Source organism: Pelophylax lessonae (assembly GCF_965119305.1).
Source record: "Pelophylax lessonae genome assembly, chromosome: 5".
NCBI classification, from domain to species: Eukaryota; Metazoa; Chordata; class Amphibia; order Anura; family Ranidae; genus Pelophylax; species Pelophylax lessonae.
The window spans coordinates 326,528,759-326,544,369 of record NC_138772.1 but is presented as its reverse complement, the minus strand read 5'-3'; the positions used below and the strand labels follow the sequence as shown (position 1 = coordinate 326,544,369).

General features: G+C 39.8%; 1 protein-coding gene across 1 annotated transcript in view; it reads left to right on the top strand.

Annotated features, from left to right (window-relative positions):
• Positions 1-15,611, top strand: part of F13A1 (coagulation factor XIII A chain) — a 202,710-nt gene that overhangs the window by 96,749 nt on the left and 90,350 nt on the right. Inside the window, exon 7 of the mRNA XM_082259899.1 lies at positions 4,158-4,332. Coding sequence (XP_082116025.1) covers positions 4,158-4,332 — 175 coding nt within the window. The remainder of the gene's footprint in view (positions 1-4,157; positions 4,333-15,611) is intronic.

Below are 15,611 nucleotides of genomic sequence, written 5' to 3'. Positions count from 1 at the left end.
TTTTAAATCAAAAAATCCAAAGCTTTCGTGTCACTTTATTCCTAGTGCTAACATTATTGCTAATAACACTAATGGTAAACCCCCCCCTCCACCCCCCAGAAACAACTCTAATTCTCTAATATTAAAGTCATGAGATTGCCATGTCAACATCAGATCAACAAAGTCATATCACACAGTGACAGGGTCTATCATGGCTTTGTTAATAAACAAAGCTACATCACACAGCCGCAACGTCTCATAGCTTTTTAAGTTAATTTTGATTAGCAGTGCTGCATTATGAAATTAGAGGCTAATTCTATTTTTTAAACAAAATCAAGTTTGGGGAAATCATCTGCCCATCTGTAATGGAGATCCTGTAAATTTGCATTCGTTTCTCATCCAGATCTTTGTATGTGCTGCTGATTCTTAAGCCTGGGTAGTAAGAACCAGCTGAATTTTTGTATGTGTGTACTGCTATCTGTCAAACACTCGTGCTGCAACATCAGCATTTCATCATCATTGCTTGCAGCGCTGATCAGTGTATTCTGATTGGGGGGGGGGGGGGTTGCCCAGTCCATACCAGGCCCTTCGGGTCTGTTATAGATTTTATTTTGTTTAAAAACTTTTATTCAGGGTGTGTAAAAAGGCAGTACAAAAAAATAGAATAGGCATTAATATATGTGAATATCTGAGTGGGTAAACCAAGGATTCCATTTATTGTCAAAGAATGTCATAGAATTATAAAGGGTATGAAAAATCTTTTCTACTATCATAATGTTATTTAATCTAGATTTCCAGTGAGTAGTAGGGACCGATGGTGACTTCCAATTTGAGGCAATGAGCCACAACATTGAAACCGTAATAAAATGAATTAGTCTCATTTGGGGTACGGTATAGATTTTAAGAAGAACCCCATATACAATTAAACCCACCCCAAAATCCATACCAAAACCTTATCTGAGCATGCAGCCTGGCAGGTCAGGAAAAGGGGGGTGTGAGTGAGCACCCCCCCTGAATCAAACCAGGCCACAGGCCCTGAACATGGGGAGTGAGTGCCCCCCACCCCAAAGCACCTTGTCCCCATGTTGATGGGGACAAGGGCCTGTTCCCGGCAACCCCGGGCTGTGGTTGTCGGGGACTGCGGGTGGGGAGCTTATCAGAATCTGGAAGCCCCCTTTAGCAAGGTGGCCTCCAGATCCTGGCCCCCCATGTGATTGGGTATACCCCTACCCATTAAACTGACAGGACATTATGCTGTGATTGGCCAAATCATACAGGTCAGGTGCATGCTTTTGCCATTTATTAGCAATCAATGCACTGCAAAAGCGCAATCAATGCATTATGAACAAAATGGGGCGCTCAGCGGGAATTTCGCCAGCCGATGAGCGCCCCATTTGTTCGTGTGTTCAACTTACGTTCGACTCGAACACAGAGCCCATCCCTACTCTGCTTTACAGTGCTTATCTTTACTTTACAGAATTCAATATGACTTGTTAGTGTTGTAGCTGCAGAACCTCTCTGCAGCAAAAGTTTGTTAAGGTTATGTTGCTTTGTTTTAATAAAAAGATGGAGACAATCTTTTGTGCAGATTCACCCTAGAGAATTCCTTTTAAAAACATATTACTCTTTATGACCTTTAATCTATTGCCAGCAGGATTTGATCTGCCAAAAAGGAAACTTTGGTTTAAGCCAACCCCTCACTAAAAATGGACAGAAATGCACAGAGCAGCCCCAGTGTCAGTGAATTGAACGTTGTATAAAAAGCATAGAGAAAACTTAAAAACTGCACAGGAAGAGATTGTTGTTATTCAGTTGTTTAGTCGTGTTCGACTCTTCGTGACCTCATGAACCATAGCTCGCAAGGCTTTTCTGTCCTCCACTGCCTCCCGGAGCTTGCTTAACTTCATGTTCATTGTTTCAATGATGCTATCTATCCATCTTGTTTTATGTTGTCCTCTTCTCCTTTTTCCTTCCATGTTTCCCAGCATCAGGGTCCTTTCCAATGAGTTCTCTCTTAGCATTAGTTGGCCAAAGTATTTGAGTTTCAGCTTCAGGTTCTGTCCTTCCTGTCAATATTCAGGGTTTATTCCCTTTAGGATTGACTGGTTTAATCTTTTTACCGTCCAAGGGACTTTCAGGAGTCATCTCCAACACCATAGTTCAAAAGCACTAATCAAGAGATTAGGGTCAGCTTAAAAACTTAGTGATCACTGAAACTCACTAAGGGTAGAACGACAGCACAAGATATCACCCCATGGATAGTTTATGGACACTATTTATTCATTTATTTATTTAATGATTGGTCATAATCAACAAAATATTTATTTGTTTAACAACAATTTTTTGGTTGTTTTGCATAAGAATATATTTTTCTTGATGTTTCAATGAGCACTTTATGTCACAGTTCCATTTTTTCTTACCTAGTGCACATACTTCACCTATAGCACTATTACTATTCATTTGTCATCGGCTGATTTATGCACGCTTGACACCATTGTACACTTTGCGATTTTTTATATTGCACTATTTTTAGCAGCACTTATTGATATTTCAGCACGTTTTGTCATCATCACTGGTTATTATATATTTATTTCCAGTTTCTATATATTTCACTTTGATTCATATATTGTCTCACTTCACAGTGGGGGGAATTTTGCAGTTGAAATTGCGATTAGTGCTGGACTTGTTGTTTTTTTTTTATTGTATTTTTTTGGTATTCATTTATGCTCATGTTATAGTAGTAGCGCCTCACTATACCTACTATTTCACATTTAAGTTTATTGTACTTAAATTAAAGGCAGCTCTACAATATACAAGTGCTATCTTCTAAAGGAAGGCGCCGTTACTCTTTACACCATTTTACGCTATCCAGAAAAAAATGACTGCCAGGGACAGATCCGGATTGAAGGTAAGTATTGCAGACTAAGCTGTATTTTTAATTTTGCTTTGCTGTTCATTTTATTTACATTAGTTCTGATTTAAGAATGTCACAGGATATAAACAATTCTTTTGCAATTTTGCAAAAATCTATCAGTACATAGTAAATAAGTGATCTCAAGAATATATCTAGGAGCCTAGTTTTGTCAGCAAAAACAGATCTAGAAAACTTGGATTTGTTTGGCCCTGTTTGCCCATATTTAACATAACCAATGCTATCATTTGTCAATTTTGACACAGGCCAGAACCTACACTATTATTTCTTAGGCTTAAGAAGATAACAAACTTTGTGTGGTAAACTGGAATATACAAACTATAAATAGTAGTAAACAAAAATACACTATCATATCAAATCATTATGGCTATAAAGGTGTTTTATGATAAATGAACAGAAGTTTAACTATTACATTTACATACCGTATTTTCTGGCATATAAGATGACTTTTGAGCCTCAAAAAATCCCCCAAAAATGGGGGGGGTCATCGTATACGCCGAGTATAAAATCTCCAAGGTACCCTAAGTGTAAATATTACCGGTAGATGTAATCTCAAGGCATTGGCTGTGTGGGAATCCTGTACCGGTATACCGTATGTACCGTAGCTTCGGCTACATACAGTATACTGCACTGAGCCCATCACGGTGAGCGATATATTCTATTATTGAATGCAAAGCCTGCTTGGATTGGCGGAGTAACATCAAACCAATCCGAGCAGGCTTTGCATTCAATAATAGAATACATCGCTCACCGTGATTGGCTCAGTGCGGTATACTGTATGTAGCCGAAGCTATGGTACATACGGTATACCGGTACAGGATTCCCGCACAGCCAGGGCCTTGAGATTACATCTACTGGTAATACTTATACTTAGGGTACCTTGGAGATATATGAGAGATTACATTTACAGTACTTATGGTACCTTGGAGATTAATAGGACACAGACAGACAGCGCTTTGAGAGATTACATCTAATACTTTCTTACAGTACCTTGGAGATACATGAGAGATCTGAGAAATCTGATGTTTTTCAATGGTGTTGCCTTGCTTCGGAAGGGGGGAAGTCTTATATAGCGAGTATAGCCAAAAAACCTATGTTTTAACTTGAAAATTAGGGGGGGTCGTCTTATATGCCCAGTCGTCTTATACGCCGGAAAATATGGTAAGTAGCATTACCTAATTTAATTATTAGAGAATGGTATTTATGTCTGCTTGTTTTTTATGGAATTTTTTTTTTTTTTTTTCAGATAAATGCCAGAGATGATAACGGTGTAGTTGCAGGAAACTGGAATAATGATTATACCTATGGTGTTGCTCCATCTGCTTGGACTGGAAGTGTAGACATCCTGCTAGAATTCTTCAGTTCTAAATTACCAGTTAGATATGGACAGTGTTGGGTCTTCGCTGGAGTATTTACTACATGTAAGCAATAAATAACACATACAAACTTCTTTACAGGTTTAGGCACTCCAATAGTTATATATTATGTGAAAATGTTTGATTAAACTGTAAAAAATGCATTGAGAACCAAACGTGTTACTCAACATTACACAGCAATACTTTTCACACTTCTTAATGTAAAATGTAGAAAAAATGTAAAGAGCAGTATGGTTACTACATGATTGGTTTGAAAGTTTCTGGTTTATTGTGGATTATAAGGCGGGATCTATTTATTTCTAAATGTCAGTTGCAGGCACAATAGTTCCTGTCACATGTATGAACCAGTAGATTTATGACAATATAGGAACTATGTTGTGAGGATCTCAAAGGATGATTAGTTCATGCTTTTTCCATGTTAATCTGAAGGCTCTGCAGTAAAGAAAAGAAACCAGTGATGGGTTAAAAACAAAAGGATGACCTAGACCTAGAGAAAGATGGCAAACCCTTAGAATTACTTAACCTTTAACTAATTTAATTAAGGCAGTTGGCTTTGTTTGCATCTGGACATTTTTTAACCCCTGTGTGTTTAATTTCTGCTCTATAATGAAAATTTAAGGGATTTAACAGACCTTTTTATCAGATCACCTGGGGGTTGATAGAATGCTACCCGTCTCTCACAGGAAGGAAATAATTTGTTTATAAACTTAAAGTGGATGTAAACCCTCACATATACTCAGTGAAGTGAACAGCCTCAGATGATACACAGGGATGAAAAAAATCTCTCTACATAAGTTTTACATGTATATCTGCTGTCTTCAGCTTGCTATATTCTTTAGAAAGTGAACGTTGTGTTACAATTTGTTCTTCCTGTTTCAGCTCTGGGAGTGTAGTCCTGGCATACACTGGTAAAAGCTGATTAAAGGGAAGGCAACCCCCCATCCCTTTCTCCACATAGGCAGAAGAACGAAGATACTTGCAGAGCTGTCCTGTGAATAGACCAGCTCTCTGCTAACCTATTTATAGCACCCATCTGGCACAAATTTCCAGCTGCTTTTATCTCCAGTCTCGGAGAACGTGTCAGAAGTTATCATGCTGATAACAGCAGACTGGAGCAGCAGAAAATCACGGGATTTAGGGCTTGGAGAGAGATAAGTAAACACTACAGATGTAGGTGCTCAGGTCAAATTTCATGAATCAGGTATACATCCATTTTAAGTGCTCTCTGCACAGCAATACCGACTTGCAGACATTTAAAAGTGCTTGCAATATAACTAGCAGTTAAGATTTTGGTTGGTTCATTTTGGTTACTCAATTTAGCTTTTAGTAAACTTACCCTTTAATTATATCCCTGCCTCTCAAGTGCAGAGTGCCTGTTAAACTCCTACCTGCCTTCTTGTTCAGGAGATTTTCACTATATGGCCCTACACAATGCCATAAATCCTTTCTCTTAAAAATTGCACACACTCACAATACCAATTCCTCTGGGTGAGCTGTTTTCTAGCCATTCTGCAAATTTCGCTTTACATCGTAATGAATGGCCACAGCAAGTTTTCACACTAAAAGGTGGGACAGGTTCGGGATATTTTCTGGAAAAAACTGTGCAACTCTGAGCAGGGCTGATCAGTGAAGTTTACTGGAATTGGGGGGATGGGGGATATGTAAGTATTTAAAAGAGAAGTATTGGTCTTTCCTTTTTTTATTAAATCATACTTACCTAGGTGGATGCAGCACCAGTCTGATGCTGCATCTGTCCCCCCACTGACTCTAAGACTAAGAACTGAGCTGTCAAACAACGCTGACCACTGATTGCTCAGTTCTCAGTGCTAAATGAGTGCGCTCACTGGAGCACTGGGCTGTGGAGGGGGCAGGAGCAGCTGGCTCAGGCTCCCAGCAGCTCACAGCTGCTCTGCCTGCAAATTTATTTTAAAGTTAAATATTACAGCCTTGCTAATTTTGTAAACAAATGGAAACTGCTGTTTAATACATTCCTGTATTCCCCAAATAAAGATTTAGTTACATATTTTATTATTGTAAATGTAGACAAGAGTATTGTCTTAGCTTTAAAATTGTTGTAGTTGGGATAATCTGGAAGAAACGAGAGCTGTGAGAGTAGGACCTTGACCAGAATGGAGTAGTGATCCCACATGTCTTTAGGATAGGGATACTGCAGGTGATATATAAAATGTGAAAAGTTTGCTAGAATTTACTCCTGTCAAAATGTAACGAACATTGACATATGTAAGTGAAGGTGAACATATGAAAATGACTGTTCAAAAACCTTAATCAGGTAAGTGGCAAAAACATAATAATTCAATGTATATGTGACACTTTAAAAGTCAAAATACAGTACACAAAAACAAATAGTGGTGAATAGACGATCAATAATAACACTAAGAGCTAAAAACAGAGTGCTCAAAGTCCAAGATGAAATGACTTAATTGGTAAATTCTATGAAAAGAAAGTTAATATGGATTCTGGCTGTGTTTAGATGGTGAGGGGGATTCTACACAACTGACACCCTCTATTGTAGTATGCAACTCCTCGGTGCTCACACAAATGGATGGCTTCCTACCAGATTCCAGATGTATCAGTGCAGGTATGAAATTAGCTGAGCCACGGTGAAAACACCGGGTGATGACAACAGCTGCTGACTCAGGACCTCCCCCGGGTGAAATCAAGCCATCAAGCCTGACTTTAATATAGATGGATGTCTCCAAACTGGAAAGGCTGAACCTTGATATATGCCTCGGATGCTAACATCACCCACGGACACTGAATCTCTCACTGATGAGACAGGACATTCCACGTTTGGCACAGTACGACATGAGGAATGAAAAATGGTGCATTATCTCTAAAACATTTATTAAAATGTAAAAATATTGCACTTACATGTGGATGGAATGTTCACAGCTTCGAAGAACATGTAGGTAACAGGAGAGCTTGGCCGCCTGCAGCACGGACCGAGCAGCGTGATGATACTGCTCCTCCGCCCTACGCCCCCTAAAACAGGCGTCCACTGGGATCGGGGATCCAATCCCAGCGGACGCCTGTTTTTTTGCAAATATTTTATTTAAGTTATGCAAGAAATTACAGGGAGAAGAACAATACAAACAACAAACAGTATAAAAAAACCGCAAACAACACCGGAAATACCACAAAATACAGGAATGACATTGGCATGGAGATAGTATCATAATAACAATACCGGGTTTAAAGCAAATGCTCACATAGGCAAGTAAAGGCCGCCACAGTTGTACTAATGATTAAGTAGAGGCCATTAGAAGCTAGACAGCCGTGACAGAAAGTAACAGGCACGTATAGGTATCTGGAGTGGACGCCTGTTTTAGGGGAAAAGCATCGGGGGCGGAGCTGTATCGTAATGCTGCTCGGTCCGTGCTGCAGGCGGCCAAGCTCTCCTGTTGCCTACCTGTTCTTCTAAGCTGTGAACATTCCATCTACATGTTAGTGCAATATTTTTATATTTTAATAAAAGTTTTAGAGATAATGCACTATTGGCCATTTTTCATTCCTCATGTCGTACTGTGCCAAACGTGGAATATCCCGTCTCATCAGTGAGAGATTCAGTGTCCGTGGGTGATGTTAGCATCCGAGGCATTTACCGAGGTTTAGCCTTTCCAGTTTGGAGACATCCATCCATATTAAAGTCAGGCTTGATTTCACCCGCGGGAGGTCCTGAGTCAGCAGCTGTTGTCATCACCCGGTGTTTTCATCGCGGCTCAGCTGATTTCATACCTGCACTGATAAATATGGAATCTGGCAAGCAGCCATCCATTTGTGTGAACACCGAGGAGTTGCATGCTACAATAGAGGGTGTCAGTTGTGTGGAATCACTCTCACCATCTCACCGCAGCCAGAATCCATATGAACATACTTTTCATAGAATTTACCTATTAAGTCATTTCATCTTGGACTTTGCGCACTCTGTTTTTAGCTCTTAGTACTATTATTGGTTGCCTATTCACCACTATTTGTTTTTGTGCACTGTTTTTTTACTTTTAAAGTTGCACATATATATTGAATTATTATGTTTTTGCCACTTACCTGATTAAGGTTTTTGGACAGTCATATTTATATGTTTACATTCACTTACATATGTCAATGTTCGTAACATTTTGACAGGAGTAGGTTCTAGCGCACTTTTCACATTTTATATTTTTTCAATTTCCCAAGGTTCAGGGAATTTCAGGTGCTGCTTTTTTTTTTTCATCCCAGGTCTAGCACATCTATTCTTTATACAACTACTACAAGTGATACTGGGCATGAATGTAATCCGAAACTGAAAAAAGATGCTGCACAAGAAAATCCTTCAGTTTCAGCATGCTCTGGAAGTTTATAATTTGTCTCACTCGGTTTTAAAGTGGATGGAAAACCCCATTCATGAAATTGAATCTGGGCACATCTATCTGTAGTGTTCACTCATCTCTCTTCAAAGCCCTAAGTCCCGTGGTTTTCTCCTGCCCCACTCTTCTGTTATCAGCATGATAACTTCTGACAAGTTCCCTGTCAACTGAGATAAAACCAGGCTAAATTTTGTGTCGGGGTGGATGCATAGAGATAGATTAGCAGAGAGCTGGTCTATTCACAGCACAGCTCTTCATGTTTCTGCCTATGTAGAGAGGGGGTATGTGCCTTTCCTCCAATCAGCTGTCTCACAAAATTCTAACAGGACGTACACTTTCTAAACAGTATTGAAAGCTGAAGACAGCACATATAAAAGTAAAACTTATGTAGGGAGATTTCACTGGCTATATGTGAAGGTTTACATCCACTTTAACTTTTGCACATTTTACAATCACGCTTTTTTGTTTGTTACATAACCACACATACATTTCTTTGAGACCCTTTCAATCCAACCAATAGGGTTATCGCCACCATACTTGGCACATTTATACAGATTTTCACCTCTGAGTAGCACTCTGCAGTAGATGGCTCTTCAGAGGGCAGTTGACAGGAATTGAGGAGATGTGGTGTAGCCTGTTTTAACATTTTCACATTTTATAAAATACGTGCTTTGCAGTGGGCTTTACAACTATCCCTTCGGGGTTATGCGCTGCCAGGCAGTTTTCCCTGCCCCTTGCTTTTTGTTTCAGTCATTGGATTTCCTAAAGCAGCTACTAATGTCAGCTCCCACGTTGGCCTTTGTTGGGATCTAAGGACCATGCTCTCACAGATACATGGTGGCCAGGAAAGGGTCATCCCCTATGCCAGTCAAAACCTAAATGCTACTGAAAGGAACTCTGCAAACCACAGTCCCTTCAAGCTGGAGCTGTTAGCAATGGTTAGCCTTGCTGAAAGCATTGCTGAGTACCTGACAGTCATGACATTTATCGTTTGTAATGAGTGCCAAGTTTTACACTTTTTTTAATCTAGTATGTTTTTCTATAGTACAGATTACAGGACACTTATGCTGGCCATACATTAGGAATTTTGTTTGGGTAATTCTTACTTAAGTTTTAACCACAGCAACCTGCAGCCTTTGATTTTATTGGTTTTCCATTTTCAGGAGCACAAATGACAAGAAAATCAAGGGACCATGCATTTCTTCTGAGAATGCAGTAAAATTGATTTCAATTGCATCTTTTGGTTGCTTAAAACTGGGAACCACTGGAAACTGTGGGTAGCAGATTGCTCAGGAGAAAAAAAATTACAAATACCAAAAAATTCTCAAACGTTAGCCAGCTACAAGGTTTACCAATCACTGACATCTGCTAGTGCACAGAAAACTTTCTGTATCAATATTTTGGGATGTATACATTTTCTACCCAAACCAGTGGAAATTTCAAAAATATTTAAATGAACATGGGAACTTGAGAAAATAGGCTTATTGACACACAGTAGGTTAAAAACCACAATCCACAAAAATAATATAAATTTTATCAAAAAAACCTTTATTATGCTAGAAAAAATATATTTTTGGAACGATCTTAGCTCTCCAAAAAATGATGCATAATAATATTAATAATAACAATAATAATAATGATAATGATAATAATAATAATAATTTAAGAGACCCAAATGCACATGGGGTCACCCAGGAAAAAAAAGTAAAAAAATAGATCTAAATGGCCAAAATAGCAAAAATGATCACCTTGGAGTAGCCTCTTACCCGTTATAGAATAACTATCAATAATGATGACAAAGCATTGATTTTAGGATGTGTATAGATATTGCCCTAAAACACCCCATATCCATCCAAAGTTTTCACCATATTGCAATTACATATTTTTTCTATATTAGATCAGAGACAGTTTTAGGTGTAAACCAAGGACTTTGTTCTATCAGACATGCTTGCCAGCAGACATGTGACCGTGACCGTGACCCGTTTAGATATCTCAAACTATTTCCCCTGTTTTCACAAGCATTATTTAACATTCCAAAGCTGAGGATGAAAATGTTTAATAAGGAAATATCAATCAGCATCAAATACATGTTAGCATTGCCAAACCAGTTGAGCTTGTATGGGAAGGGGGAGGAGGGGAGGTTTTTGGAGGATTAAGGGGTAAAATAAAGGGGGATAGGGGAAGAGTTCATGTCATGGGTTTTTAAGTTTTTCACGTCCCTCTCAGTCAGTGACATGTGCCCCCCCTCTCTCTCTCTCTCTCTCACCCCCCTTTTCTCTCTCTCTGTCACCCCTCTTTCTCTTTCTCTCTCTCTCTCCCCCCTCTCTCTCACCCCAATTCTCTCCCTCTTACCCTCCCTTTCTCTCCCCTCTCTCTCTCACCCTCTCTTTCTCTCACTCCTCTCTCTCTCACGCCCCCTCTCACCCCCACTCTCTCTCACCCCACTCTCTCTACCTCTCCCTCTCACCTCCCCTTCTCTTTCTATTCCCTCTCTCTCTCATCCCCTCTTTCTCTCACACCCACTCTCTCTCTCTCTCTTCCATTCCACGTCTCTCTCTCACCCCCCCTCTCAGTCTCTCTCACACCCTCTTTCTCTTTCTCACCCCTTTCTCTCTCTCTCCCTCTCACACCCCCTCTCTTTCTCTCACATGCCCATTCTCTCTCTCACACCCCCCTCTCGTTCTCACGCCCCTTCTCTCTCTCACCCCCTCTCTTTTACACATCCCTCTCACATTCAGTCAGGGGAAACTGAGTGGACACTGACTTACAGGGGACAGCAAGTGAGTGCCTAATGCCTAATATGTAGCATAATTTAGCCACACCCACTTTTTGCAGCACACATCACCATCTCCCTAGTCACCTCTGCAGCAGATTAGAAGGGGGCGCCACCGCAACAAAAAAAAACCCAGCAGGGCACGCATTTTTTAAGCCAGCCATGACTGAAAAATGTAGTGATTTCAAGCCTCACCTCCACAGTGGATTAGGAGGGGCCCTGGGTGAAAGAATGTCTAGCTTTGCCACTTGATGTAATAATATAGCCTAGACAATCAAAAAAAGAAAAGGTGTCCCAGCTGAGAGATCAACCAAGAATCAAAAAATACGCTATCAAACTAGGTCACAAACCAGAAACACTAATAAGAAAAGTAATCAAAGCACCTACCCTTTGCAAGTACAAGTTAACGGACACTCAGCTTTTGTCTAATACTATTACACAGGGCGCCAGTGGCGGATCTGGCAATTCTGGTGTTCAGTGACAAATGCCAATCAAGCTCCATGGTGCCGGGTAGTGAGCACAGGGCCCACTGGAGGAAGTCAGGCCCTCAAACCATCCTCATGAAGTCTGTTTCTGATTGTTTGCTCAGACACATTCACATCAGTGGCCTGCTGTAGGTAAATTTGTAGGGCTCTGGCAGTGCTCATCCTGTTCCTCCTTGCACAAAGGAGCAGATACCTGTCCTGCTCATGGGTTAAGGACCTTCTATGATCCTGTCCAGCTATCCTAGAGTAATTGCCTGTCTCCTAGAATCTCCTCCAGGCTCTTGAGACTGTGCTGAGAGACACAGCTAACCTCCTGGGAATGGCACGTATTGATGTGCCATCCTGGAGGAGTTGGACTGCCTGTTCAACCTCTATAGAGTCCAGGTATCGCCTCATGCTACCAGTAGTGACACTGACCCTAGCCAAATGCAAAACTAGTAAAAAACTATAGGGAAATGATGGGGAAAAAAATGGCAATGGCCTCCACCTGTAAAACCATTCCTGTTTTGGCGGTCGTCTCATTATTGCCCATCTAGTGCAGCTGATGTTAATTTCATTAACACCAAAGCAGCTTAAACTGATTAAAAACTCCCTCTGCTACTTAACTGACCAGATCAATATCCCAGGAGTCTACTTGACTTGATGCTATACTATGATTAAAGTCTTCCTTTACTTTTTTTGAGCAGTGTAGTATATAGTATATTAAGAACGTTTTTAGTACTTTTTTTCCAGGTGATTGTTACTGGCATCTGTCGAGGAAAGATTACAAATTAACTTTTTCTATGGGCTGCTGACATTTTTCAAAACTAGTGTACAGAATTTTAATTGGAAGGAAATATACAAAACTGTACAAAAACATTCAACAAGTGACAACTTAGCCCCCGTTCACACTTAGGCGACCTGTGAGGCGACCTGGTCGCCTTCCATAGGGAAGCTGCGTACCCGGACACAAGTCGCTCCGACTTAGAAAAAGGGTCCGGAGCTTCTTTGGGGCGACCAGGAGGCGACCGCCATAGACTTCAATGTTATGAAGTCCGTGGCGGCCGCTCCGAGGTCGCGGTGGAGGTCGCCCCTGGAAGTAGCGTCGCCTGCATGTGAACGGGGACTAAGTATATTTGTTTTTGTTTTGTTTTTGCCTTAAAGTTAGCTTTATACCTTTAGGCTCCATTCCCACCTAGGCGTATCGTTTTCAGGCGTGTTTTGGGGCGTTTTTTTGGGCGGTTTTCACGCATTTTTTTTGCATTTTTAAGGCGTTTTTTCAGGCGTTTTTGGAGGCAGGCATTAACATCTAACTAAAACACTTGTAATCTGCCAAAAAAGAAGCTCATGTACTTTTTTGAGCTTCAGGCATTTTGTTTCAGGCGACAAAATGCTCAGATGTGAACAGGGGCTATTGAAATGAATGGGATCTTGCTTGTTGAGTGTTTTGAGACTTCAGAGTTCAGCGTTTTAAGAGCGGAAAAATGTTCAGGTGTGAACAGGGCCTTAGGCCTCATTAACATAGTTGGAAAAAAAAATGCATTTACAACCATTTTGTTGTTTATGGATCTGAACACAATTGCATTGTTTCAATGGAGACATTGATGCACTGCTCACAGATCTGTAACACAAAATTCAAAAAACTGCATCCGAAGACATGCGTATACACGTATACCATTGAGAAAAAGAACAGGACATTTTTTACGCATTAAAAAACAGATTTATTTACTGATCATTTTCGCTAGAAACTTTTTTTCCTTGCCTAATGATCAGTAAAATTTTACAGTCCTACAGCCATGTGAATGTAGCCTAATGTTTCTTTTTTTTTTGCGTTTGATCTTTTAGCTAGGGACATCAGTATTATGATGTCCTAGTAAAGATGTTAATAGATAAGATGAAATTCTTTGTCGGACCGATGTCAGCAGCATTTAAAACTAGCCTTCAGTTTTGTGACCTTAAGCGTTTCATTTACAACAACATGAACACACTCTCACAGTGACTCACACTGCTGCAGGGCAAGGAATCCTGTCCATCTCATAAGCTCATATATATTCAATAAATAGGAGGGAGACCACGGAGAGCTGAAAATAATGTGCAGTACATACCAATGTTAAAACATTTTGCCCACAAGACAAAAAAGAGATAGAAAAAAAAATAAAATTATAATTTTTATTTTCATCGAGTAACTAATTTCCTTTCATTGCTAGACTATTTAATTTTTAGTATGAATACAGCAAATGAGTTCCAACTCTTTTCTTATACTACGAAAACCTGTTTCCCAAGAGACCTTATTATTATCAGTATGAAAATATTCTTTGCCATTTCTATCCCTGTGGGTGTGAGAGGGTGATAAAGCAGACCTAAATCCCGTCAGCAATATAATGCAATGGCTATTCGGCTACCTTACATGGCTGTAACTTTTGCAAGTGCACACCAGTAAATAAAATTGATGCATTTAACAGTCCAACCCAATACTCACCCTTCTTGTCATTTTTTCTTTCTTTGTTTTATACTTTTGCAGCCAGAGATGTCTTCTATTTGTGGTCAGAAAAAATTTGGATTTAGCAGGTTTTATTATACTTTTTTTTTACAAGCGCATTCTAATAGTCTGTATTACTTTGCTATAGCTGTGGCAAAATGCAGACCCTATTGCTGCAGAAAGCCTAATTAGAGCATCTCTTATAATGATTATTCAATTATCAGGCCATGTGTGGGTTATAAAAAGGCCCATAGCATTTGCTTCGTAACATCATTATCATGTTGGAAAATCTATAAACAACAAGGGAAAAAAAAGTTATATAGTTAGAGGCTCAATGCATTTAAAGCCCAAATGAACTTTCAGTTTAAATCCACTAAATGTATTCCATATGCATCAAAACAAAGGGCCTGTGAAGTCTAATGGCCTGAATACACAATTAAAATATCGCCCGATCATTTGACCACCGACTTTTGAAAAAGTATTTGTTGGTCGAAAATGTTGCCAACATACACGGCCGACCGTTACCCACCGACCATCGAAACAGTCGAATCGAAAAATATTTCCAGACATGAGTGATGAAGTTATACAGATTTCGAATGAACGACCTCAACACCAATGTATAGAATATCGTTCATTCGCAAACGAGACGACAGAATTTTTCGGGTTTTTCAAACGGTATTTTTTGTTCACAATATCGTTATCGCTCATTGATGGCTGGGCATTAACGAGTAGAATATCGGCCGATCGCTCGCTGAACGGAAATTATCGGACGATTTTCTTATCGTGTATTCGGGCCATTAGACCTCGTACACACAATCAGATTATCGGACGAATATTCTTCAGTTGTTTTGTTGCATGCTAGTTTCATATCGAAAGTGAAGAGATTAGTCAACACAAGAAAACTTTTTTATGACAGAATACAACTTCAGAAGTGATGTCATGTGTTGAATGGTTTTGTACGTATTCTTTCATTTCCAAGCATGAGTAGTCTTGCTCTTTCGATTTTTTTCAGACTAAAACTGTACTAATTAAATGAAAATTGGACATTAGGTTCACGTACGATAAACATTTTATAGCCTGCACCTTCCGTTTTTGTCGTCTGAAAAGTCAGAATCGGCTGTCAAAGCACTATACTAACAATCAGAAAATCGGCAGATCGTTCGTCCTACTAAATTTTACTTCCGATTTTCTTATCATGTTTATGGGCCTTTACAGTTGCTTTCTTCAAAAGGCAGTCACAGCTT